Below are 23,948 nucleotides of genomic sequence, written 5' to 3' on the forward strand. Positions count from 1 at the left end.
AAAGTTTGCATGAGTACCTTAGAAGTTTACAAAATTGGATAATCAAGTTTCACCATCAAGCAAAAATGGACAGATGGACAGATCAATTCTGAGATCCTCCAAAGAGATTCCATCTCTCCCAATTGTCCTCATTCCCATATAATTTCAGAAGCATCAAGGTATTAGCAGATCACTGAAAATACTATACAGTATATTAGTTTTTTTTATAACAAGACAATAATGTCCTTAGGCTTCAAAATAAACATGAATTTCTTACCTGCTTTTTCTTCTTTGCAATAGTTTGCAAGAGTTGAGATTAAGCTTGGATGAGTCCCATTGTCATAATATTCCTACACAAAATGAACATTGGTGAATTTTACGTATATAAACATATACACAGTCATTAAGAATGGCAACTGGCCCTGGCCGGTTTGGCTCAGCGGTTAGAGCGTCGGCCTGCGGTCTGGAGAGACCCGGGTTCGGTTCCCGCTAAGGGCACGTACTTCGGTTGCAGTTTGTCCCCAGCCCTGGCTGGTCGTGCGGGTGGCAGCCACTCAATGTGTCCCTTCACACTGATGTTTCTCTCTCTCTCTCTCTTCCTCTCTCTCCCTCTCACTCTATCTGAACAAAAAATGGAAAAATGTCCTCGGGTGAGGATAAAAACAGAAAGAAAGAAAAAAAAAAAAGAATGGCAACTGTTGCCCAGCCAGTGTGGTTCAGTGGATTGAGCTTCATCCCATGGACTGAGAGATCCCGGTTTGATTCCCAGTAAGGGCACATGCCCAGGTTGCAGGTTCGATCCCCAGTAGGGGGTTGTGTGGGAGGCAGGGGATCAATGTTTCTCTCTCATTAACGTTTCTCTCTCTCCCACTTCCTCACTCTAAAAATCAATAAAAAACAGCCCTGGCCGGTTTGGCTCAGCGGTTAGAGTGTCGGCCCACGGACCAGAGAGTCCCGGGTTCGGTTCCTGCTAGGGGCACGTACCATAAATAAATAAAAAATATATTTTTCAAAACAATGGCAACTGATTTTTTTGCTGCTAATTACCTTTACTTTCATAATTATTCTGGCTAAAACATCCTAATATTAGCCACAAAGAGAAACTAGGTTCCCTAGATATAACTTTAGTAAATAGTATTTTAGGCCAAAATCAAAGAACAGACATCCGTAATGTGGGCTAAATTCATTTCCTCATTTTTGATCTGGCAAATGATGAAAAATGTGAGTGGGTAGATTGACAATGTATTAGATGGTGTCAAATGAAGCAGACTATATAAATGGTCTGAGGTATAAGAACTGCACTAAGGCCTAGCCAGTTTGGCTCAGCAGTTGGGGTGTCAGCCTGCGGACCACAGAGTCCCGGTTTCAGTTCCTGCTAGGCCCTAGCAGCCAGGGGCACGTACCAAAAAAAAAAAAAAAAAAAAAAAAAAAAAAATGAACTGCATTAAAACAAGAAAAGAATAGGGAAATACTATAATAGGGTATTGTCTTTTAAACATGGGAACTACACTTTTTATACTTTTATAAATCTCCTGTTTACATTTGTATATTCTTGAGTTAGAAATAAGGAAAGAGGTTAGTATTTGTTCCTCTGTGCTTTTTCAAAGGAAGGTTATAGAGTAGGTAAGTTGGCAAGTATGGGACAGTGTGAACTCTGAAGGAAAGATGGGGCAAGTCGAAACAGGGCCACTGGAGCAGAGCAGGAGAGCCAGGGCTGGGTGCAGGATAAACATCACCTCCAATCACTGTCTGCTTATTTGGTCTCACCCTAACCCGGCCAGGTCCTATTCTCTACACCTTGTCTTTTTCTCTAGCACACCCATTCCAAGAGCAGCACCCTCTCTAAGAAATGGTACTGCTCCAAACAAACTTCTTAACCAACTATCCCCTAAGTCAGTTTCATTTTCCTAACCAGGAAAATACCCAGACCAATATCTGTGAATTAAGTGAACTTATAAAACAAAGTATGTGTTAACTTTTAGACTTATTTTTAATTAAAACAACTATAAAAGTTAGCAAAAAACTTCAACTGTAGACATCTCTAAATTTGGGGCAGCTTAGTAAAAATATCATTAGTTGTAAAAGTCTTTGCATGATCTTAGTGGCAGGACTTGATGTTTGCTATGTAACAGTGTTAATCAATAAAAGTTATACAAATCATTAAGATACTAAGTCTCTTTGAGGAGAAAATAAAACCAACAGAAGATATGAATGAGCAGTGCTGTAGAGAAACCCAAATCAACTCTTAACCAGGAAAATTGTTAAAACATTTAAAATTATAGTAACTGAACATCTATCCATGTAGATAGAAGGCAGTCTAGTTCATTTTAGCTTTAGAATCAGTGTAGGCATAGTTGTATGCTAAAATGCCCACAGATTAAAAAAATAGATCGTATTTCTCATCTGCTAGGCACTGGTGCTAATTTCACATTATTTCCCACTTAATGCTCAAATTATCCTGTAAGGTAGTTACTATTATCCTTTGGGTAGATTAAAAAGTCCAGGGTATATGCCCTGCCAGTGTGGCTCAGTGGTTGAGCATCCAACCACGCACCAAAAGGTCGCTGGTTCGATTCCCGATCATGGCACATGTCCTGGTTGTGAGCCTGATCCCCAGTGGGGGGCATGCAGGAGGTGGCCTATTGATGTTCTCTCTCATTGGTGTTTCTATCTCTCTCTCTCTACCTCTCCCTTCCTCTCTGTCTCAATAAAGAAAAAAATTAAAAAGAAATAAATCCAGGGTACAAAAAAGTCAAGGAATTTGCCCAGCTCTTAAACCTCCGAGTCAGGATTTAAAACCAGGCACTCTGACTCCAGAGCCTATTCTCTCAACCTCTCACAGCATTTATAGTCTGTTATAGATTCAACATCAGATGTGTCTGGGTTCATCTAACAAACTCAAACCTAAGTTTATGTAAAACGAGACTAGTACATTTTTTAGAGGTTAGGGGCTGCATGTACATGATACATGTCAGAAGTCGAGAAAGTGCTCAATAAAGGCCAGCTAGTTCCCTTTAACCTATTCTGTGCTCATGCTGACTGAGCTTAGAGAAAGGTGTGTGTCTGTAAAAGAGGTAACTTTAAGACCAAATAGTTTAGGTAGGAATAATTATCAGACACACATTAAGAACTATTAAACTCTTATAAAATATAGTCTACCTATATTATATTCTACATGCTATATTCCATACTGAGCTTTTTAAAAAACAAACAAACAAACAAACAAACAAACGAAATGTGCAGTGCTGTTAAGTGATAAAAGGAGGGGGAAAAATAGGGTGAGACCTTTCCTTTTAATCCAGTATTTAACACAACATTTCATAGGTATTACTTTGAACTGAATGAATTTTCATTCAATTTGCTTTAGGAAATGCAGCTCTATAGTTACCTGCAGGCTTTCTAGACACAGCTTCACAGAGGGTTTCTTCAGCACAGAACGAAGCACAGAGGTCTCAGAGGACAGAATATCTCTCTTGCACAGTGGAGTAACCAGGGACCTGACTTCGGGAGCTGTGCCTGTGCTCACTTCTGCAAGTTTGTCAAGTGAAACAATATCACTTGATACTCTGCTCTCTATGCAGTCAGCAACCTTGATTCCTTCAAAGTAAACATGTAAACATGAAAACATGAGAGGTGGAAGACATCTGAATCAGTTTGTTATACACAAAAAATATGCATTTGCAAAGGGAATAACATGCTATGAAAAAATTCAACCCCAATATATCCTACTTAGGAAATAATATCTGGGATTTCATTTGGAAACAAAAGGAAGACAGAGAAGTAGCACTGTTCACAGCGCTTAATTCCACTCTAACTACTGAGAGTAAAGGTAATAAGAAGTTTTGGCTCCCATGGAAACCTAAGCAGGTATCCATGAATCAGCTATTAACTGTTAGTCTGCCTCTACTCATACACCTATGATTTGCACCATAAAATGAACCAGAGCTGAGCAATGAATAAAAAAACAATTTTACTGCTGGAGCCAGAGGCATTTCAGCATGTAAGGGTGGTAGGATGGAGAGGACAAAATGCTGAGAAAAATTATAAAATAAAAAAAACTAACATACTGTATGTGCCCCCACACAGAGCAAGACTCATCCCCACCCCCACAAATTCCTTCTCTCGAGAGCAATGCCTTATGATCAACATTGAACAAACATATATTATGCATTTCTGATGTGACAGGCACTCTAGAGAGACAATGCTAAACAAAACATACAAAGTCCCCAGACCCTCAAAGGACAAATGGACAAAAGTAAATACATAATGAAGTGGAGGAAGGAGGCAGGTAGCTGTGCCTATAAAAGCATAGTATGAGGGATCCCTGTGATTAAACTAGGCTGTATGCTGATTGTAGTGTGGCCATGAGTCTGCACAAATAAAATTACATGAAACTGAATATACACTCAAATGAGTGCATGTAAAACTGGTGAAATCTGAAAAAGAAGTCAGTGAATTGTATCAGTGTGAATTTCCTGGTTGTGACATTGTATTACAGTTAGTGTAAGATGTGCTGCTGCAGGGAACTGGGAGAAGGATATACTGGATCTCTTTAGATTATTTCTTACAAATGCATGTGAACCTATAGTTACCTCAAAATAAAAAGTTAAAGACATGTATATAGAACAAATAGTAATACATGCCATTAAGGAAAATAATGTTGAGATATGGGGATACAGCATGATAAGGTGGAAGGAGAGAGTTGCTATTTTGGGTGTTTGGGGACAGTTCCCTGGGCAGGCACCTGAATGAAGTGCAAATACCTGAGATAGCAAAGTACCTGGCATATTACAGGGAGGTGCTAGGCCAGTCTCTCTGGAACACAGTTAACAAGAAGAGTTGAGAAATAAGTTCAGAGTGAAGCTAAGGACTAGGTCAGGTAAGGTCTAGTAGAAAGGGTCCTGGATACTATCCTAAGTACGCTGGGAAGCCAATGAAAGATTTTGAGAAATGGGAATGACAGTGTGGCTTGCATTTTAAAAAGTACCCCTGGCCACTGTAGAAGACTCTTAAAAAAGGATGGAACAATAGAAACAGGAATATCACGAAAGATTTCCAGGCATGAGAAGATGATAGCCTGATCCACATTGATAGCAATTAGAAGGTGAGAAGTATGCCCTGGCTGGTATGGCTCAGCAGTTAGAGCATCGGCCCTTGGACCAAAGGGTCTCGGGTTTGATTCCCGGTCAAGGACATGTACCTGGGTTGAGGATTTGATCCCTGGTCCCAGTAGGGGTCGTGCAGGAGGCAACTAATCGATGTGTCTCTCTCACATCAGCGTTTCTCTCTCTCTTTCCCTCCCTCCCTTCCACTCAATCTAAAAATCAACAACAACAAAGAAGGTGAGAAGTGGTTAACCATTTGAAATACACTGAAGGCCAAACATCATTTGTTAATGGGGCTGGAAGATGAACATGAAAAGGAGAAGTGTTAAAATAACTGCAAGACTTTTCACACAAGTAATTAGGTGGATGGTAGCATCGTTAACTGAGATAAAAATAATCAAGACCTATTTGAGTACATTAAGTCTGAGATATTTATTAAACATCCATGAGAGGCAAATGGGCACTTCAGTTTAGAGTTCTAGGAAGAGGCCAAGGACAGATCGTTAAATTTTGAAGTCAACAGCACATAAATAGCATTTTATATCATAGGAATACCTGCAATCACCTGAGGAGTAAGTTTAGAGAAAGAAAAAATTCAAGCACTGAACCCGGGCATTCACATGTTTTACAGGTCAGAATGAAAGAAGAGAAACAAGGAAAATACACAAAGAAATGGTCCATGAAATAGGAGAAACCACAAGGGGATGATGTCCTAATGCCCAGTGAAGGAACTACTGCTCACAGGAGGGCATAGTCAGCTCTGCCTTTAATGCTTGTGAGACCTCAAGGAAAGGAATAGATTGAGAATGACACCTGTAGTGGCAGTGAGGAGGTTATGAGTTATAAAGGCCTATCTGGAGCTGGATCAAGAAAGAATGAGAAGAGGAGCTTCCGGGTTGGTGAATAGGTGGAGCACTAAGAGAGGACATGGAAACTCGAGCCCCTTCTCCATATGCATCTCTTCCACCTGGCTGTGCCTAAGTTACATCCTTTTATAATAACCTGGTAACATAAAACCCAATTTTTGTGAAATTAAAAAAAAAAAAAAAAAAAACGGAAATAAATTTAAAAGAAACAGTCATGAGAGATAAAAGAAACAGAAGACATCATTGTCACAGGAGCAAAAGGAGCAGAATATTAACTACAGAATCATTGTTGAAGGCTCCATAAAGGCACTGTGCTAAAGGCAGAAGGGCAGAAAGACATGCATCTTCTTGTGATAGTTATCAGAGCAACATGAATAAGAAGATCCCTAAACTTCAGCGGTTTGGATGTTTCTTACATCGATAATATCCAGAAGTGAAATGCCTTGGTAGGAAGACACTGATTCACTACATTTAAAAAATCTATCATTGTGCCCTGGCCGGTTTGGTTCAGTGGTTAGAGCGTCGGCCTGCGGTCCTGAGAGACCCGGGTTTGGTTCCCGCTGAGGGCATGTACCTCGGTTGCAGTTTGTCCCCGGCCCTGGTCGGTTGTGCGGGTGGCAGCCACTCGATGTGTCCCTTTCACATCGATGTTTCTCTCTCTCTCTCTCTCTGTTCCTCTCTCTCCCTCCCACTCTACCTGAACAAAAAATGGAAAAATGTCCTCGAGTGAGGATAAAAAAAAAAAAAAAAAATCTATCATTGTATCTATGGATACTGAATAAATGATTAATTCAAGTATTGCTTAATCCATGGACTGCTGGGCATCACTGGTATGTTATGCAAAAAGAAAAAAAAAATCACTAGTTTCTGACTAAACAACTCTGCATGCAGAAGATTATTATTTAGGGCAAAGAAATAGTTGGCTATAAACACTGAACTGGAAGTGCTAAAACACCACATCACTGTAATGGGCTAGTGTCCTGAGGGTAAAAATAGATGAAAGGGCAAAGAACATAAAAAAGACAGAAATTTATGAGCTAAGTAGCTATTCCTCTCAGGAGCTAGACTGCTGGAACTGGCACTTGTTCACGTATTTCCTATTTGCTCAGCTAGGTGAATCCTGAGAGGTCTCACAACTTCATTGGTCTTCCTATTTTTATATGGCTTCCTGGCTTGTATGTTGTCAATATTTGACCCTGACTGATGCCTTCAGGTGTAGCAGAAGCTGACATCACGTGACCAATGCTACAATTAAGAGAATGGTTTCACCCTTAAAATACTGTAAGGTACATCATTTTCCCTTTGCTACAACTTACTGCTGCACTAAAGTCACAGTGTGGAACTGCCTATTTTTTACAGAAAGCACAGTGATGCAGCTTTGATTTGCCTTGTTCTTTATAATAATCTCCCTTTCCCTTGATTTTGGCATTTGATTGAATGGAATAAGGTCAGAAGATAATCTGAGAGGCTATCAAATTAAACTGCATACAGTGGTCCTTTATCTATCCACACCAAAGATCAAGGCATTCTTGGTGAAGGAGTTGACTTTGGAACCAAAAATCCACTTCATTTTTTTTCTTTTTTTTTAATTTATTTTTGTTTGTTTTTTTTTACATAGAGAAACATCAATTCGTTGTTCCACTTATTTATGCATCCACTGGTTGATTTTTGTATACCCTGACCAAGTATTAAACCCACACCTTGACATACTGGGAAGATGCTCTAACCAAGTGAGCAACCCAGCCAGGGTCTTTTTTTCTAACTCCCATGCTCTTTGTGAAAATCAAACTGGTAGACTGCTGGCCAAATCCTTTTACAAAAAATGACCTGTGATTTAACCTGACAATCTTACTTCTCCAGATGATTCTATTTTCTAGAAAATAATCTAGGCATTATCTGATAGGAACAAGTGGGGTAGGCTTACCTGACTTATCTGATAAATGGAAATATGAACTGAATTAAAAAACAAAAAGAAAGAATGGGAGGCAAGGAGACTGCCCAAAAGTGCTGAAGGCCTACATGATGTGATAAATTTAGTAAGGCTATCAGCATACAAAATATTAAACACAGATCTATCTGGGAGAGGAACAGAGTAGGCAGGTTGGATTTCTGGCCAGATGGGTGAAAAGGACAAAGTGGAGAGGGTAAGAGAGATAATAGAGGTATCATGTGGGCTCTCTCCTCTCTAAACTCTCCCTAAACTAAATGGTTTATCCCACTTTTACAAGATCTTTTTTTTTTTTATCCTCACCTGAGGATATATATATATATATATATATTTTCATTTATCTTCAGATAGAGCAGAAGGGAGAGAGGGAGGAAGACAGAGAGAGAGAAAAAAACATTGATGTGAGAGAGACACACCAATTGGTTGCCACCCGCACAACACCAACCGGGGCCGGGGATGAACCACAACCGAGGTACGTACCCTTGGCTGGAAATGAACCTGGGACTCTTTGGTCCACGGGCTGACACTCTCACTGCTGAACCAAACTGGCCAGGGCTACAAGACCTTTTGATTTTTCCTAAAGCTGTATTGTCTGAAATATAATAACTTCTGGGGTGCCACCAAATAACCAGTTTAAAACACTGAAATCAGCAGTAGGCTCTTTTAATCAAGGCTCCTCATCTTTGGTAGATTTACCTTTCTCTATCTTATACAATATTTCTGTTTAGGGCCTAGTGAGATGTTAAAATGGGATATGCTGATTCCTGTTGTACAGGGAGGTGTTTGATACGATGACGGTTCTTAATGACAACACTTCACACATTCTAAAACTACTCTCAAAGAATATGACACTCTTAAGACAAAGTTCTATGAGAGTAAAACCAAGAATATTGGTACAAAATGCTGAAGGCCAAAGTATTTCACCTAGGTGACAAGCTCATAACCCAGCTCTGTGTCTCATCCATCGTAAGACTAAAATTAAGAAGTCAGCGCAGATGTGTGCTATAAAAAATGCTAAAGGAAGTTCTTTTTCAGGTTGAAGAGAAATAATATCAGAAAGAAAGTTAGAACTTCAGGAAGGAATGAAGAGTATCAGAAATTGTGTCTAGATGGCTAACTATAAAAACTATTTCCCCCCAAATATATGATTGCTTGAAGGAAAAAAAATATCTTATGGGGTTTAAAATTAATATAAATGTAATATAAATTATATCAACAGTGTAAAGGACCATGAAAGACATGAGTGGGTGCATAGAAAATATATCTATGCAGTTTGCAAAGTTTCTACATTTTACATCAAGTTGTAGAATACTACCTCCAAGGAGGCTGTGAAAAGTTAAGGATGTTATGTCGCAATTTAAAAAATGCAATAAAGTAGCCCTGGCCACTTTGGCTCAGCGGTTGGAGTGTCGGCCTGCGGTCTGGAGAGACCCGGGTTCGGTTCCCGCTGGGAGCACGTGCCTCAGTTGCAGTTTGTCCCCGGCCCTGGTTGGGTTGTGCGGGTGGCAGCTACTCGATGTGTCCCTTTCACATCGATGTTTCTCTCTCTCCCCACCCCCTACTCTAGCTGAACAAAAAACGAAAAAATGTCCTCGGGTGAGGATTAAAAATAAAAAAATGCAGCCCTGGCCGGTTTGGCTCAGTGGTTGGAGGGTCGGCCTGCGGTCCAGAGAGATCCGGGTTCGGTTGCCGCTAAGGGCATGTACCTCGGTTGCAGTTTGTCCCCGGCCCTGGTTGGTCGTGCGGGTGGCAGCCACTCGATGTGTCCCTTTCGCATTGATGTGTCTCTCTCTCTCTCCCGCTCTATCTGAACAAAAAAATGGAAAAATGTCCTCGGGTGAGGATTAAAAAAAAAAAAAAAAAATGCAATAAAGTATACTTTAAAAGGTAACAAGAAAATAGATTTCTAGGGGAAAAAAAAAATCAAATAAACCTAAAAAAGACATGAAGAGGGCCCAGTCAGTGTGGCTCAGTAGATTGAGCTTGGTTCCATGAACTGAGACATCCCAGTTCATTCCCAGTCAGAGCACATGCCGGGTTGTGGGATTGATCCCCAGTAGGGGGCGTGCAGGAGGCAGCTGATTGATGTTTCTCTCTCTCTCTTCCCTCCCCTCTCTCTAAAAAAAATCAATGAAAACATGAAGAGGGATACAAAAGAATAAAAGATAAAGAGAACAAACAGAAAACGTATAGTAAAATGGTGGATTTGAATCAAACCTTTTCACTAATGACCTGAAAGTTTAATAAGCCAAATAGTCCAATTAAAAGAAAGAGAATCTCAGATGGAATTAAAAAAAAAAAAAAAGACCCAATATAAGAGTTTTACTTGAAGGAGAGACACAGGTAGGTTGAAAGTAAACCGAATACTATACTGGTGACTCATTCAATATAAGCATACTGATTTTGGAAAAGAATAAATAAATTTTGAATGCTGGTCCCTTTGCACACACCTTAAAACAAACAAAAAAATTATGTGTAGTGTTTTCTCTAACAAAATATACCTGTTAGTTAATATGTTCAGAGATTCTAGTCTTTATAATACATTTTATCAGCCTGAAAATATTTCGACAGTTTTTATTCAAATAAGAAAATTCATCTCTCAAAAAAAATTTGAAACATTTCTACTAGACAAAGAGCTCTTAAAATGTAGAAAACTGTTTTAGTTTTCCCAAATTTTAGCATGTAGGTACACCAACTATAAATGTCTATTAAACAAATGCATCAATGGGTAAATTGGCTCGTGTACTAAGGAAAAATTAAACTTACCAGCTGAAGCCTCGGTGAGCTCAGAAAGTGGAATAGACTCAATTAGACATCCAGACTGTGCTAAACCAGGCTGAGAAGATTTCTTGGGAGGGGGGAGAAGTTTAAAATTAGAAAGTGATAAATATTATTTAAAAATTACTGTTATCTTTATAAAGGTTTGAGTAAGCATTACAGATTACCCAGAAATCTAATGTTAAACCAATCAATTGATGAGGTAATTTTTTCTACAATTTTATCACCTTTATTTTCTACTCATAAAAGTACAGGAGAATATAACTAAACACAGAATATTCATTCTAAATGCATCCTAAATATGCTACCAAATAATATTGTTTCCAAGGAATATTTTATAGGACACATTTCTGTTGCCTTAATGTTTGAAGTCTAAAAACTATGCGAAGTATGTTCATTAAAAAAGGAAATTCTCACCCAGCCAGTGTGGCTCAGTGGTTGAGTGTTGACCCATGCACCAAGAGGTCACCGGTTTGATTCCTGGTCAGGGCACATGCGCAGGTTGTGGGCTCGATCCCTAATAGGGGGTGTCCAGGAGGCAGCCAATCAATGTTCTCTCACATCTTTGTTTCTATCTCTCTCTCCCTCTCCCTTCTTCTCTCTCTAAATCAGTAAAGAAAAAAAAATTCCACCCACACGACCCAGCAGGGGCCGGGAACGGATTGCAGCCGAGGTACGTGCCCTTGGTGGGAGCTGAAACCAGGTCTCTCTGGACCGCAGGCTGATTAAAAAAAAAAAAAGTTTTTTAAAGAGAAAATTCTCCAAAAAACAGAAAATGTTATATAATTACTAATCAAACACCAAAAATTATCAATAGCTAGGACAGGAAAAGCATTAATGGCTAGGATAGAAAAGACACTCATATTAATATGGAAGTCATTTCTCAATCATGGTGCATGTCCAAACAATCAAAATTTTGATAACAAACAATTACTATCCATTCTGTCAGATGATGATTTCATACTGACTAGAATAAGGTAGAGGGAGTAGAGATTATAAGCAAAATGAATCCTACTGGACCCTGAAGAATGTTTAATTGACTATGAAACATTTATACTAGTCCAAATAAAATCATTAGGACATGTACTGAATTAATGTAACAGAGAAGGTACAGAAAAAAGGTTTAGCCCTGGCCAGTTTGGCTCAGCGCTTAGACTGTCAGCCTGCAGTCCAGAGACCCGGGTTCGGTTTCCACTAAGGATGCGTACCTCAGTTGAAGTTTGTCCCTGGCCCTGGTTGGTCGTGTAGGTGGCGGCCACTCGATGTGTCCCTTTCACATCAATGTTTCTCTCTCTCTCTCCCTCCCACTCTATCTGAACAAAAAATGGAAAAAAATGTCCTCAAGTGAGGATAAAAAAAAAAGGTTTCAATTAGTGGTTAGGTGTCTCTTTTCACTAAAGGAAGGGGAACCTGCTGTATCAAACCAAAACTAACAGTATGAAACAGGAGTCCTCATAAGAGAACTAGCTCCCTGCTTACATTCAACAGTATTACTTAATTCAGGCTGGTCTTTTGATTATCCTGACAGGCTTTAGTTATCAGCAACAAAAATCCCTACAGTTTCTTGTGGCAAGCAAGTAAAGCAAAGGATCAACTGCTAAACAGCAATTATTAAACCAGTTAGAGTGCCCTAGCCGGTTTGGCTCAGCGGTTAGACCATCGGCCCACAGACCTGAGTCCTAGGTTCGGTTCCCGCTAAGGGCACATACCTCAGTTGCAGTTTGTCCCCGGGCCCGGTCGGGGCCCTTTGGGTGGCAACCACTTGATGTCTCTCTCTCTCTCTCTCTTCCCCCCTCTCTCCCTCCTGCTCTATCTGAAGATGAATGCAAATGTCCTTGTCCTTGTCCTTGGGTGAGGATAACAAAATAAATAAAAATAATAAACCAGTTAGAACACGTGCTCCCCCTTCCCAGGAGCACACCCTTCGGCTTGCCCTTCCCTCTCTTCTTCCCCCACAGGCACATATCTCTAAACTCAGGGACCCCATGAGACTTGCAACGAGGAGGCAATGGACAGCTTCTGGGGCTAACACCCTGAACCTGTCCCCAAGGACCCCCTTTCTCTGACGTCTTAGTGAGCCAAAGCAGCCCAGCCGCGGCTCATTTCCCCACCTAGTCCCTCTTCTGTTGTTTCTTCTGTCCTAGGCTCTCCTTGTTTCTCTGACTCCAGTTTTAATTAACATCCTATAAAAATCACCTGGACTTGTATTGCGAACTCTTTCCTGCATGAAGAACCCACACACTACCAGCTGGCCCTAAGCAGACCCACTCAGGTCCAGGTCCCCTTTCTAGTAACACCAATGTCACGCCAATAAATGCAATTAAAAAAATAAATAAGATAAAGTAATTCCTTGTAAAACAAATACAAAAACAGAGGCAGCAATGCAGAAGTGCCAAGATGCACAGACCAGAGGAGTACAGTATAATCTTGTAATTCACCAGTGATGTGCAAATAGTAGGCTCATATGTCAGTCTCCTTTGACAAACAAAAAGCTGCTCAAGGACAGAACTGTGACTTTCTGTTGTACCATCAGTATATACAATAATACTTTACAAGCAGAAGACCACACCACTTAATCTTTTCATAAAGGGTTTTCTTTTTTTATCTTTATTATTGAAAGTATTACAGATGTTTCCCCCTTTCTCTCCCATTGCCCCCTCCTCCTTCCCGCTCTCACACCCCTCCTGCTTTCCCCAAACTATTGTCTGTGTCCATGGTTGTGCATATATGCATATAAGTTCTTTGGTTTATTTCTTCCCACCCCTCCCACACCCATTCCCTCTGAGGTTTATCAGTCTGTTCCCTACTTCCATGTCTCTGGATCTATTTTGAATGACAGCTTATTTTGTTCATGATTATTCCATAAAAGCTTTTTCAAAAGGCATTTAATCAAAACTGTCTCTAATAACCAATAAGCCAACTAACAACAAAAATTAATAAGTAGGAAATACATACACACACACACATGTAACTTGAAACCCAGCTATAATACAGCAGTACAAGGTACTTTCATTGATAAAAGGATCTTGCCCCAGACCAACAAGTTGTGGGTTCGATTTCCAGCCAAGGGCATGTACCTCAGTTGCAGGTTTGATTTCCAGTCCTGGTCAGGGTAGTTTAGGAGGCAACCAAATCCATGTGTCTCTCTCACATCAATATTTTTTTCTCTCTCTTCCCCTCCCTGCCACTCTATCTAAAAATTAATAAAAAAATATCCTCTGGTGAGGATTAAAATAATTATAATAATAATAATAAAAGAAAAAGGCCTCTCACCCTGGCCCGTTTAGTTCAGTGGTTGGAGCATTGGCTCGCAGACCAATGAGTCGTGGGTTCGATTCCGGTCAAGGGCATGTACCTTGGTTGTAGTTCGTCCCCAGCCCTGGTCAGGGTCGTGCAGAAGGCAACCAGTGGATGTGTCCCTCTCATGTCAATGTTTCTCTCTCTCTCCTCTCTTTCTCTCCCCTCTCTATCTGAAGATAAATAGAAAAATATCCTCAGGTGAAGATTAAAAAAAAAAAAGATCTTGACAGACTTAAAACTGCCTTGCCAAGAAATCAAAGCTTCATTTTCCCATATTTCCAATAAGTGAATTACCTCGGAATGATCTACAAGAGATGTTTCAACAGCATATGTTCTGTCTGGATTGGGAGGAGTAGCAATATTGAAAGTCTGGAGATCAATTGCATTAGTTAGATTTTCATCAGAGTTGCTCTGACAAGATATTCTCCGATGTTTGGATAGCTGTGTAGGGAACATAGACTGCGGACATTCTCCAAGACTTTCCTTTTTGGCTATATCCACAAAACAAAATAAAAACATATAACAAGCATGAGTATTTTCTTTTACAGTATCATTCTACAATTCTACAGTACATCATCATAATTTTAATATGATTTAATGCTCGAGTCTAAAGACTTTAGCAATAGCCCTAGCTGGGTTGGGTCAGCGGTTAAAGCGTCAGCCCACGAACCAGAAAGTCCTGACTTCAGTTCCCGCTAAGGGCACATACCTCAGTTGCAGTTTGTCCCCAGCCCCGGTTGGGGTCAGGTGGGTGGCGACCACTTGATGTGTCTCTCTCACATCGATATTTCTCTCTCTTCCTTCCTCTCTCCCTACTAATCTATCTGAAGATAAATGCAAAAATGTCCTTGGGTGAGGATTTAAAAAAAAAAAAAAGACTTTAGCAATAAGAAGGAAAATCTAGTACAATGTTTAATTCAAATATGAAAATCTAATGGAAAGGCAAGAGAACATTACTACTAAAAAGATAATACAGCTCTGGCCAGTTTGTCTCAGTGGTTAGAGCATTGGCTTGTGGTCCAGAGAGACCCAGGTTCGGTTTCCGCTAAGGGCACGTACCTCGGTTGCAGTTTGTCCCCGGCCCTGGTTGTTGTGCAGGTGGCAACCAATCGATGTGTCCCTTTCACGTCAATGTTTCTCTCTCTCTCTCTCCCCCACTCTATCTGAATTAAAAAAATGGAAAAATGTCCTTGAGTGAGGATAAAAAATAAAAATAAAAAAAAAGATAAAACAAATTTACTTAGAAATACAAATTTAATTAGAATTAAGTTTTGCTAGACATTAAAATGTGGAAAGATATGCTAAAATACATTTGCATTGGTGATATAGTTTCTCATTCTGTTTTGAAATTTATATTGAAACTTATTCTTTTGAACATTTCAAAGGATATGATTGGTTCTGCTTTGATCATGTATGATTTTATGAAAAATACAGCCATAATGTGCTCCAGTTCTTAGCTACAAAAAAGAATTGTATTCTTTGCAGAATTTTAATAATCATATTAATATTTTAAAACCCAGGTAAAGCTCTGGCTGGTTTGGCTCAGCGGTAGAGCATCAGCCCACGGACCAAAGAGTCACGGGTTCGATTCTGGCCAAGGGCACGTACTCATTTGTGGTTTGTCCACAAACCTGGTGAGGGTCATGCAGGAGGCAACCAATCGATGTGTCCCTCTCACATCGATGTTTCTCTCTCTCCCCCTCCCACTCTATCTGAAGATATGTGAGAAAATATTCTCGGGTGAGAATTAAAAAATAATAATAATAAGTAAATAAATAAATAAAAATAAAACACAGGTAAAAACTGAAAAATAGAGTCTCAAACTACAAATACAAATGAGAGTGGATCCTGCACTAAAAGAGGTAGATGAATTAAAGTTGTCTTGAGTTGAAGTGCACTTCATGCAAGGAGGTGTTGAAATTACTTGAAGACGGTTCAGGAAGCCAAAACAAAATCATTTGGAACCTTATGGTGCAAAGCACTAGAGGTATGATTATAATGATTATAGGTAAAGCCAAGATTGATCTAATTCTGGTATCTGAAATGCTTTGTGGTTGGAAAATCAAAGGTGACAGAAAAAAATAACCAAATGAGTTATAATCTACAAGTTATGGTAAAAAATATGGCAAGCTATTAAGATGTCAGATTAGATATATCTGTTTATAATATTGGGAATACGTGTTTGGTGTTTGTATGTTGGCCAAACTTAATAATCCTCTGAAAATCAAAGTTTGTAGACTCAAATTTGCCACATAGACTATTCTAAAGATGAAATTAGCTAATCACTTCCAACAGTTTTACACCTAAAACTTAACTGTGATCATGTGGAAATAGAGACTCAGAAATGCTTGACATCAGATTTTTTCAAGAGAAACCAGAAATCAAAGTTTTTGTGAGAAATGTCCCAAATTTTAAATGTTAGGCTCCATTTAAAAATACAACTCTGCTCAGAAAGACTGCTTATGCACTGTGGAACTAAATTTTTTTTTTATATTTCAGAGGTTTGTTTAAATACATATAGAAGTCCAAACTGACTGAATTTTTTTCTACTCACTCAAGCCTCTTGTCCCAAACTCTCCCTCTGCCTTTGAGAATTCAGAACAGTCAGTAATTTTTTCCTTTTCCTGTATGGAGTGAAAAGCCGACTGGAAGGCAGATATTCGCTCTCTTAAAGAACTGACATTTTGATACAGTACAGGGCTGCCCTGTTAAAAGACAGAGACATAGAGGGTATTATAAATCAAATCAAACATAGTTTCTATATTCTAGGCCTAAAACTATTGTATCTAAAACTAAATACAAAGGCTTTTGGAAGATCAGAGGTAATAAATTAGTGTAGCAGAGCCTCTTCTCCCTTAAATCACACATTTTCAGTTTGAATATTCAGTGGGCTGCAATCATCTTAGTTTCTCCCTCTGCTTCTCTTCCAATTTTTAGCAAAACCTGAACAAAGAGGAATAGCTGTGTGGTATGTATACATGTCTAGCTATGGGCTGGTGAATAATGATACTAGCCCTGGCTGGTTTGGCTCAACGGTTAGAGTGTTGGCCCACAGACCAATGAGTCTTGGGTTCGATTCTGGACAAGGGCATGTACCTCGGTTGCAGTTCATCCCTGGCCCTGGCCAGATTGTTTGGGAGACAGCCAGTCTATGTGTCTCTCTCACATCAATGTTTCTCTCTCTCTCTCTCTCAACCTCCTTTCTACTCTATTTGATGATAAATAGAAAAATTTCCTCAGGTGAGGATTAAAAAATAAAATAAGTAAAAATTAATGGAAAAATATCCTCGGGTGAGGATTAACAACAACAAAATAATGATGCTAATAAGTCTATAGACCAGACAAGAGAAGTCCACAGTAGGTGAAAAACAATTTTATTTTCTTGTTTTATTAAAAAAAATTGTTTTTTCCTTTACTGACTTTAGAGAGAGGAAGGAAGAGGGAGAGAGAGATAGAAACATAGATGAGAGAGAACATCAATTGGCTGCCTCCTGTATGCTCCACACTGGGGATTGGGCCCACAACCTGAGCATGTACCCTGACTGGGAATCGAACCAGCAACCTCTTGGTGCATGGGTCGACACTCAACCACTGAGCCATACCAGCCAGACGGAAAATGATTTTAAAAGGCACCAAGACAGAACACACCCCCAATTATTTGAGGGCTAAATAACTCTTAAAAATAGCCATTAAAAATCATCTGCATGATGCCTTTGCCTCGGGTAAGTCTCAGGGTACCTGGTTCAATCCAAGCCAGTCTCATTACTCACCTTCTTTCATACACACCCTCTCCCTAGGAGGTCAGAACAATGCACATATGTTCTCTAGTAGCTCAGATACCCATTCTCACATTTATCCTCTTCTTTGGCTTCCCTAACTAACTTTTCCTCATTTCATGGGACCTTACCTCCTTAGAGCTGAAAGCCAGCCATTGCTTAAAATACAGAGCCAAACAGTTAGATGGTGTAAGCACAGGAACATTCTGCAAACTCTGCTAACAGCGTTTCAGACAAAGATGCTCAAAATGAAACTGACACAGCAGGGATAGAAATGCCAGATAAATTCAAGTAATGTACTACTTAAGAGTTCTGTTTACCCATGAAACAAACTACTGATTAAGTTCTCTATCCAGGATCTCTTTCTTTTCCCCTTTATTATTTAGACTACTAACATATTTCCACTGCTTGTGGTAATTAACAAAATTACACCAACGGGCAAAAGTTAAAGTAAAAAAATACCTCCCTTGAAGGTACTGTATGGAGGAAAGTCAGTTAAAATCTTGAAGCCGTGTTTGATGATGAATCTGCTCAAATACTTGATTCTATTCCCAGTTAAATATATTCAGAAAGCAAACTGTTACACAATAATAGAACATTTAAAAATTCCTTTATGATTGATGATATAAAACTTTATAATATAAACAGCATATAACATTCATTAAAAGCTGGTGGTCAACTCTCATCTACATGAAATATGAAGAGCCCTGGCCAGTTTGGCTCAGCGGTTAGAGCGTCGGCCTGTGGTCCAGAGAGACCTGGGTTCGGTTCCCGCTAAGGGCATGTACCTCAGTTGTGGTTTGTCCCCGGCCCTGGTTGGTCATATGGGTGGTGACCACTTGATGTGTCCCTTTCATGTCGATGTTTCTCTCTCTTTCTCTCTCTCTTCCTCTCTCTCCCTCCCACTCTACCTGAACAAAAAATGGAAAAATGTCCTCGGGTGAGGATAAAAAATAAAAATAAAAAAGAAATATGAAGAAATAAGGGGTTATCCCAAAGTCCTAAATTGACCTCAAATATGCTTTTTTGGTACTCATATTTGAACATGGTAGGGGTAGGTAGGTTCAGTATCCTAGGAATTTGGAGCAGTTTGAAATGCTGCTAAAAACAAAATTTAGGTTTTCTGAGTCAAAATTGTTTTTCCTGATGGAGAATAACAATATACAAAGTAAATGAAACTTTAAAAAATGTAATGCTTTTTTGTTTCTTTTGCCTTATAAACTGTGTCAGTCAATACTCTTTCATGTAACAGAAATTCCAGGGGCTCAGGATGAAGGGCTGAAATTACGTTCTAGAGTGAAATTCTGAAAACATATTAATATGGTTTTATGTTCTAGAGGTACTATTGAGAAGATAAAAAAGGAATAGTGATTTAGTAATTAAAAGAGCATCCCAGCTTGAATCAGAATAGTATTCTATCTGAAGAAATATTTGGTTGAAACCAAAACAATGAGTAAGTAGTAGTTATTCTACAAGAACAAGGGGAGGGAGATATTCTACAAGAGCAAGGTAGAACACAAGCAGAGGCCTGATGGAAACAGGATGTAGCAGAAAGAAGGCCAAGAGTGCCCAGGGATGAAAGGAGACAGGAAGATGAGGCTAGTGGTGGGCAAAGCACAGATGAGGGAGGTGAGATGTGATGAAGGCTTCAAGAGGGGTTTGGGTTTTAAGTCAAGTCATAACAGGAGGCCATGGGAAGGTTTTAAGCAGCAGAATGAATGATCTGATTTATACTTTAAATGCATCTTTTTGACTGCTCTGTGAAATGGTGAATGAATTAGGGAAAGAGGGAAGTAGGGAGACCAGTTAGAGTGAAATTAGAAATTAGGCAAGTAGTTGGTGATATAGGCAGGAATCACATTATAGTTGTAGCAAGTGAGCTGTGGGGACATGAGGAACTACAGATAGGTTTCTGATATATAATGATGGGTTGGATATGGAAGATGAGGAAGAAAGGAAGCAAGGAATATTGATAAAAAACTGTACTGAGCAACTGGATAACGATGGATGTAGTGATACGGGATAGTGGACTGATAAGGAGTAGAAATCGGTAATTTGGTTGTGAACATGTCATGCTTGAAATGCTTATTTATAAAACCCAAGTAGAGATGTTGAAACGGCAACTAGATATCTAGGTCTGGAGCTCTAGGTAGCTTTGGACCAACATTCGATATGTTGGAGTCATGAGTTTATAGATGACATTCAAAGACATGGGGAAAAGTTAGATTGCCTAAGGAAAGCAAAGAAAAGGGAGCAGAGAACCCTGGGGCAATTAAGTATTTTTGAGGAAAAATTTAAAAAAGAGATGGAATCAGCAAATGGAGTACAGAAACAACGACCAGAGACACAGGAAGAAAACCAGGTTAGTGTGGCAGTCCAGAAACCAAGTGAAGAAAGTGTTCAAAGAGGAAGTGGTCGAATCTATCAAAAACCGAGGAAGGAAAAAAAAAAGAAAACTGAAGCAAAGTTGAGTAAGATACAAATCTAGATTTTATCTTTGTCTTGACCACTTGGGATGAATGATGAAGAGAATATTCTCAACGGAGTGGTAAAAACAAAAGTTTAGTTGGAGTAGCTAGCAGTAATGGAGAGGATAGGAGGGAAGAAGTGGAGCAAGACAGGACAAACTGTTCAAAGAGTTTTGCTGGATGAATAGGCACAGAAATGGGACACCATGGAAGTCTAAGAAGAGTTAGAGATATTAAGATTTGTTTGTGCTAATAGAAAATCAGCTCAGAATAACATACGTGGTCATTATGATATAAACATTGAATATTAATGTAACCAATCTATTGGGAAGTTGTAGAGGATGTGTATGTATAATAGGTGTAAGGAAAAAAGGGCTAGATTTCCATTATTCGTAATGGGAAGTCAATAGCTAATGCCTCAACACTGCAAGATTAAGTAGTAGCAGTTGGGCAAGAAAAAGAAATAAAAGACATCCAAATTGGAAAGGAAAAAATAAACCTGACATTATTTGCCGATGGCATATTTTACATAGAAAACCCCAAAGTTTCCACCAAAAAACTGTTGGAATTAACAGAAGAATTCAATAAAGTTTCAGAATACAAAATTAACATACAAAAATCTGTTGCATTTCTATACATCAACAACAAACTGTCTGAAAGAGAAATTAAGAAAACAATTGCATCCAAAAAAAAAAACAAAAACCCTAGGAACAAACTTAACCACGGACACGAAAGACCTGTACAACTGAAAATTTTAAGAAATTGACAAAGACGCAAATAAGAGGAAAGATGTCTGTGCCCATGGATTGAAAGAATTAATATTGCTAAAATGTCCATAGTACTCAAAGTAATCTATAGATTCAACATAATCCCCATCAAAATTCCAATGACATTCACTACAGAAATAGAACCATCACAAAATTTGTATAAAACTATAAAAGACCCCAAATAGTCAAAGTAATCTTGAGAGAGAACAAAGCTGGAGACATCATACTCCCTGACTTCAAAATGTATTACAAAACTACAATAATTAAAACAGATTGATATTAGCATAAAAACAGACATAAAGATCAATACAAGAAAAGAGAGCCCAGAAACAAACCCACACATATATGGTCAATTTATGATAAAGCAGCAAAGAACATACAAAGGCAAAAGGAGAGTCTCTTCAATAAATGGTGTTGGGAAAAATGAACAGCCACATGCAAAAGAATGAAAACGGACCACTATCTTTCACTATACACAAAAGTTAATTCAAAATGGATTAAATGCTTGAATATAAGATCTGAAACCATAAAACTCCTACAAGAAAATACAGGCAATGCGTTCCTTGACATTAGTCTTGGCAGAAATTTTTGATTTGGCAACAAAATAAAAAGTAAATAAGCGGGACTACATCAAACTAAAAAGGTTCCACACAGCTAAAAAAAAATAAAAAATAAAAAAAAATTAATGAAATGAAAAGGCAACCTACCAAATGGGGGAAAATACTTGCAAATTCTATATGTGATAAGAGGTTAATATCCAAAATAGATAAAGAACTCATACAACTCAGCTGCATTACAGAACAGACAATACAATTAAAAAATGGGCAGAAGATATCAATAGAAAATATCAATAGATATTTTCCCAAAGAAAATAAACAAATACACAAAAAGGTGCTCAACATCACTAATCATCAGAGAGAAATGCAAATCAAAACCACAATGAGATATCACCTCACACCTGTCAGTCTATTATCAAAAAGACAACAAATACCAAGTGTTGGTAAGGATGTAGAGAAAAGGGAACAACCATGATTGCTCTGTTGGTAAAATGGCAAATTGGTGCAGCCATTAAGGAAACATTATGGAGTTCCCTCAAAAACTAAAAAGCAGAGCTACCATATGACCCAGCAATTCCACTTTTGCGTTTATCCAAAGAAAACAAAACACTGATTCGAAAAGGTATCTACACTTGTGTTCACTGCAGCATTATTTACAATAGCTAAATATGGAAACAACCTACGCACACACAGTGGAATGTTACTCAATCATTAAAAAATAAAAAAAGAATGAAACCTTGTCATTTGGGACAACATGGATGGACGTGGAGAATACTATGTTGAATGAAATAAAACGAAGAACAAATACCATATGATTTCACTTATATGTGGAATTGAAGAAAAAGCAAACGAACAAACAAAACAAAACTGAAACAGATTCATGGGAACAGATAAAACTGATGGCTGCCAAAGGAGAAGGGAGATGGGGTAAGGACAAAAAAGGTGAAGAAGAGTTAAGAGATCCAAATTTCCAGTTATAAGTCACGGAAACTTAATGTACAGAATAGGGGCATAGTCAGTAATATCACAATGACTTTGTATGGTGTCAGACGTTACTAGAATGATCTTGGTGGTCACATCATTAGGTAAATAAAAACTGAATAACCAGGTTGTAAAACTGAAACAAATTAATATTGATTTTAACTATTTTTAATTTTTTTTTGAAAAGCAGGGCATATAAAGGATAGAGAATCAAAATATATGTTAATTGAATAAATGAACAGGATCCTTCAGTTCTGTAAGCTAAAATACAATGGAACAATGCCTTCAAAATTTTGATGGAAAATACGTCCAACCTAGATTTCTGTTATACTAAGACAATCCATAAATCAATGTGCTGGTAAAATAAAATTCAGGAGATGTACAGAGGCTCTAGAAAAATAAGGTAGTAAACCCAAAAACAGAGAAAGATATGTGGTCAAGGAAACAGAGAATTCAAATTGGGGAGGAAAAGAGAATTACCAAAGATAGTGAAAAGAAGTCACAAAATGACAGCTATCCATCAAATCTAGTGGCAACCAAGCCAACAGAAGGAAGACACAAGACACCAGGAAAAAAGAAAGGAACTGGCAGACTCTTAAAGTTTACAACTCTTGTCAAAGTTTGGGGATGAGATTGTATGATAAATTAAAAGACTAAACAAACAAAAAAAGAGGTAATTATTAACCTACAGGAGAAACAAAAGTTGTGCAAAAAAGGACTATGACCATAACATACTACATAGCAGCTTGTAAAAAATGTCTACATGATTAAATACGTACTCTAAACCCGAATTTAAACAAAAAATTGTTATTAACTGTACTGGAAGAAATGGGAAAGGGGAAAGTGTTGGGACAGCTATGGCTAGGAGATGTGAGAAAGAAAAATCCTCAGTTTTCACAAAAATAACAATAATAGTAATCTAAAACACACCTTATCTAGGCACAGTTGTAAGTACTTCATATCTATTCATTTATTCACTCTCATAAAACCCTTGCTATTATTTTATTATTATTTTTTTTTAATCCTCACCCGAGGACATTTTTCCGTTTTTTGTTCAGATAGAGTGGGAGGGAGAGAGAGGAACAGAGAGAGAGAGAGAAACATCGATGTGAAAGGGACACATCGAGTGGCTGCCACCCGCACAACCAACCAGGGCCAGGGACAAACTGCAACCGAGGCACATGCCCTTAGCGGGAACCGAACCCGGGTCTCTCAGGACCGCAGGCCGATGCTCTAACCGCTGAACCAAACCGGCCAGGGCTATTATTTTATTTTTGGTACGTGCCCCTAGCGGGAGCCGAACCCAGGACTCTGCTCCGCAGGCTGATGCTCAACCACTGAACCAAACTGGCCAGGGCAAAACCCTTGCTATTATTATCACCACCACCACCCCCCCCCTTTTCATACATGAGGAAACTGACAG

General features: G+C 38.8%; 1 protein-coding gene across 6 annotated transcripts in view; it reads right to left on the reverse strand.

The window, feature by feature from the left end:
* CDCA2 (cell division cycle associated 2) overlaps nucleotides 1-23,948 on the reverse strand; it is a 67,221-nt gene that overhangs the window by 39,113 nt on the left and 4,160 nt on the right. For 5 of the 6 annotated variants that reach the window (XM_036241092.1, XM_036241093.1, XM_036241091.1 and 2 more), the window contains exons 4-8: nucleotides 16,531-16,681; nucleotides 14,271-14,467; nucleotides 10,665-10,746; nucleotides 3,368-3,576; nucleotides 257-329 (exon numbers count right to left, since the gene is read on the reverse strand). In XM_036241092.1, coding sequence (XP_036096985.1) covers nucleotides 257-329; nucleotides 3,368-3,576; nucleotides 10,665-10,746; nucleotides 14,271-14,467; nucleotides 16,531-16,681 — 712 coding nt within the window. The remainder of the gene's footprint in view (nucleotides 1-256; nucleotides 330-3,367; nucleotides 3,577-10,664; nucleotides 10,747-14,270; nucleotides 14,468-16,530; nucleotides 16,682-23,948) is intronic. The other variant, XM_036241094.1, reaches the window with a different exon arrangement.

The sequence above is a fragment of the Molossus molossus genome, unplaced genomic scaffold, assembly GCF_014108415.1.
Source record: "Molossus molossus isolate mMolMol1 unplaced genomic scaffold, mMolMol1.p scaffold_m16_p_4, whole genome shotgun sequence".
NCBI classification, from domain to species: Eukaryota; Metazoa; Chordata; class Mammalia; order Chiroptera; family Molossidae; genus Molossus; species Molossus molossus.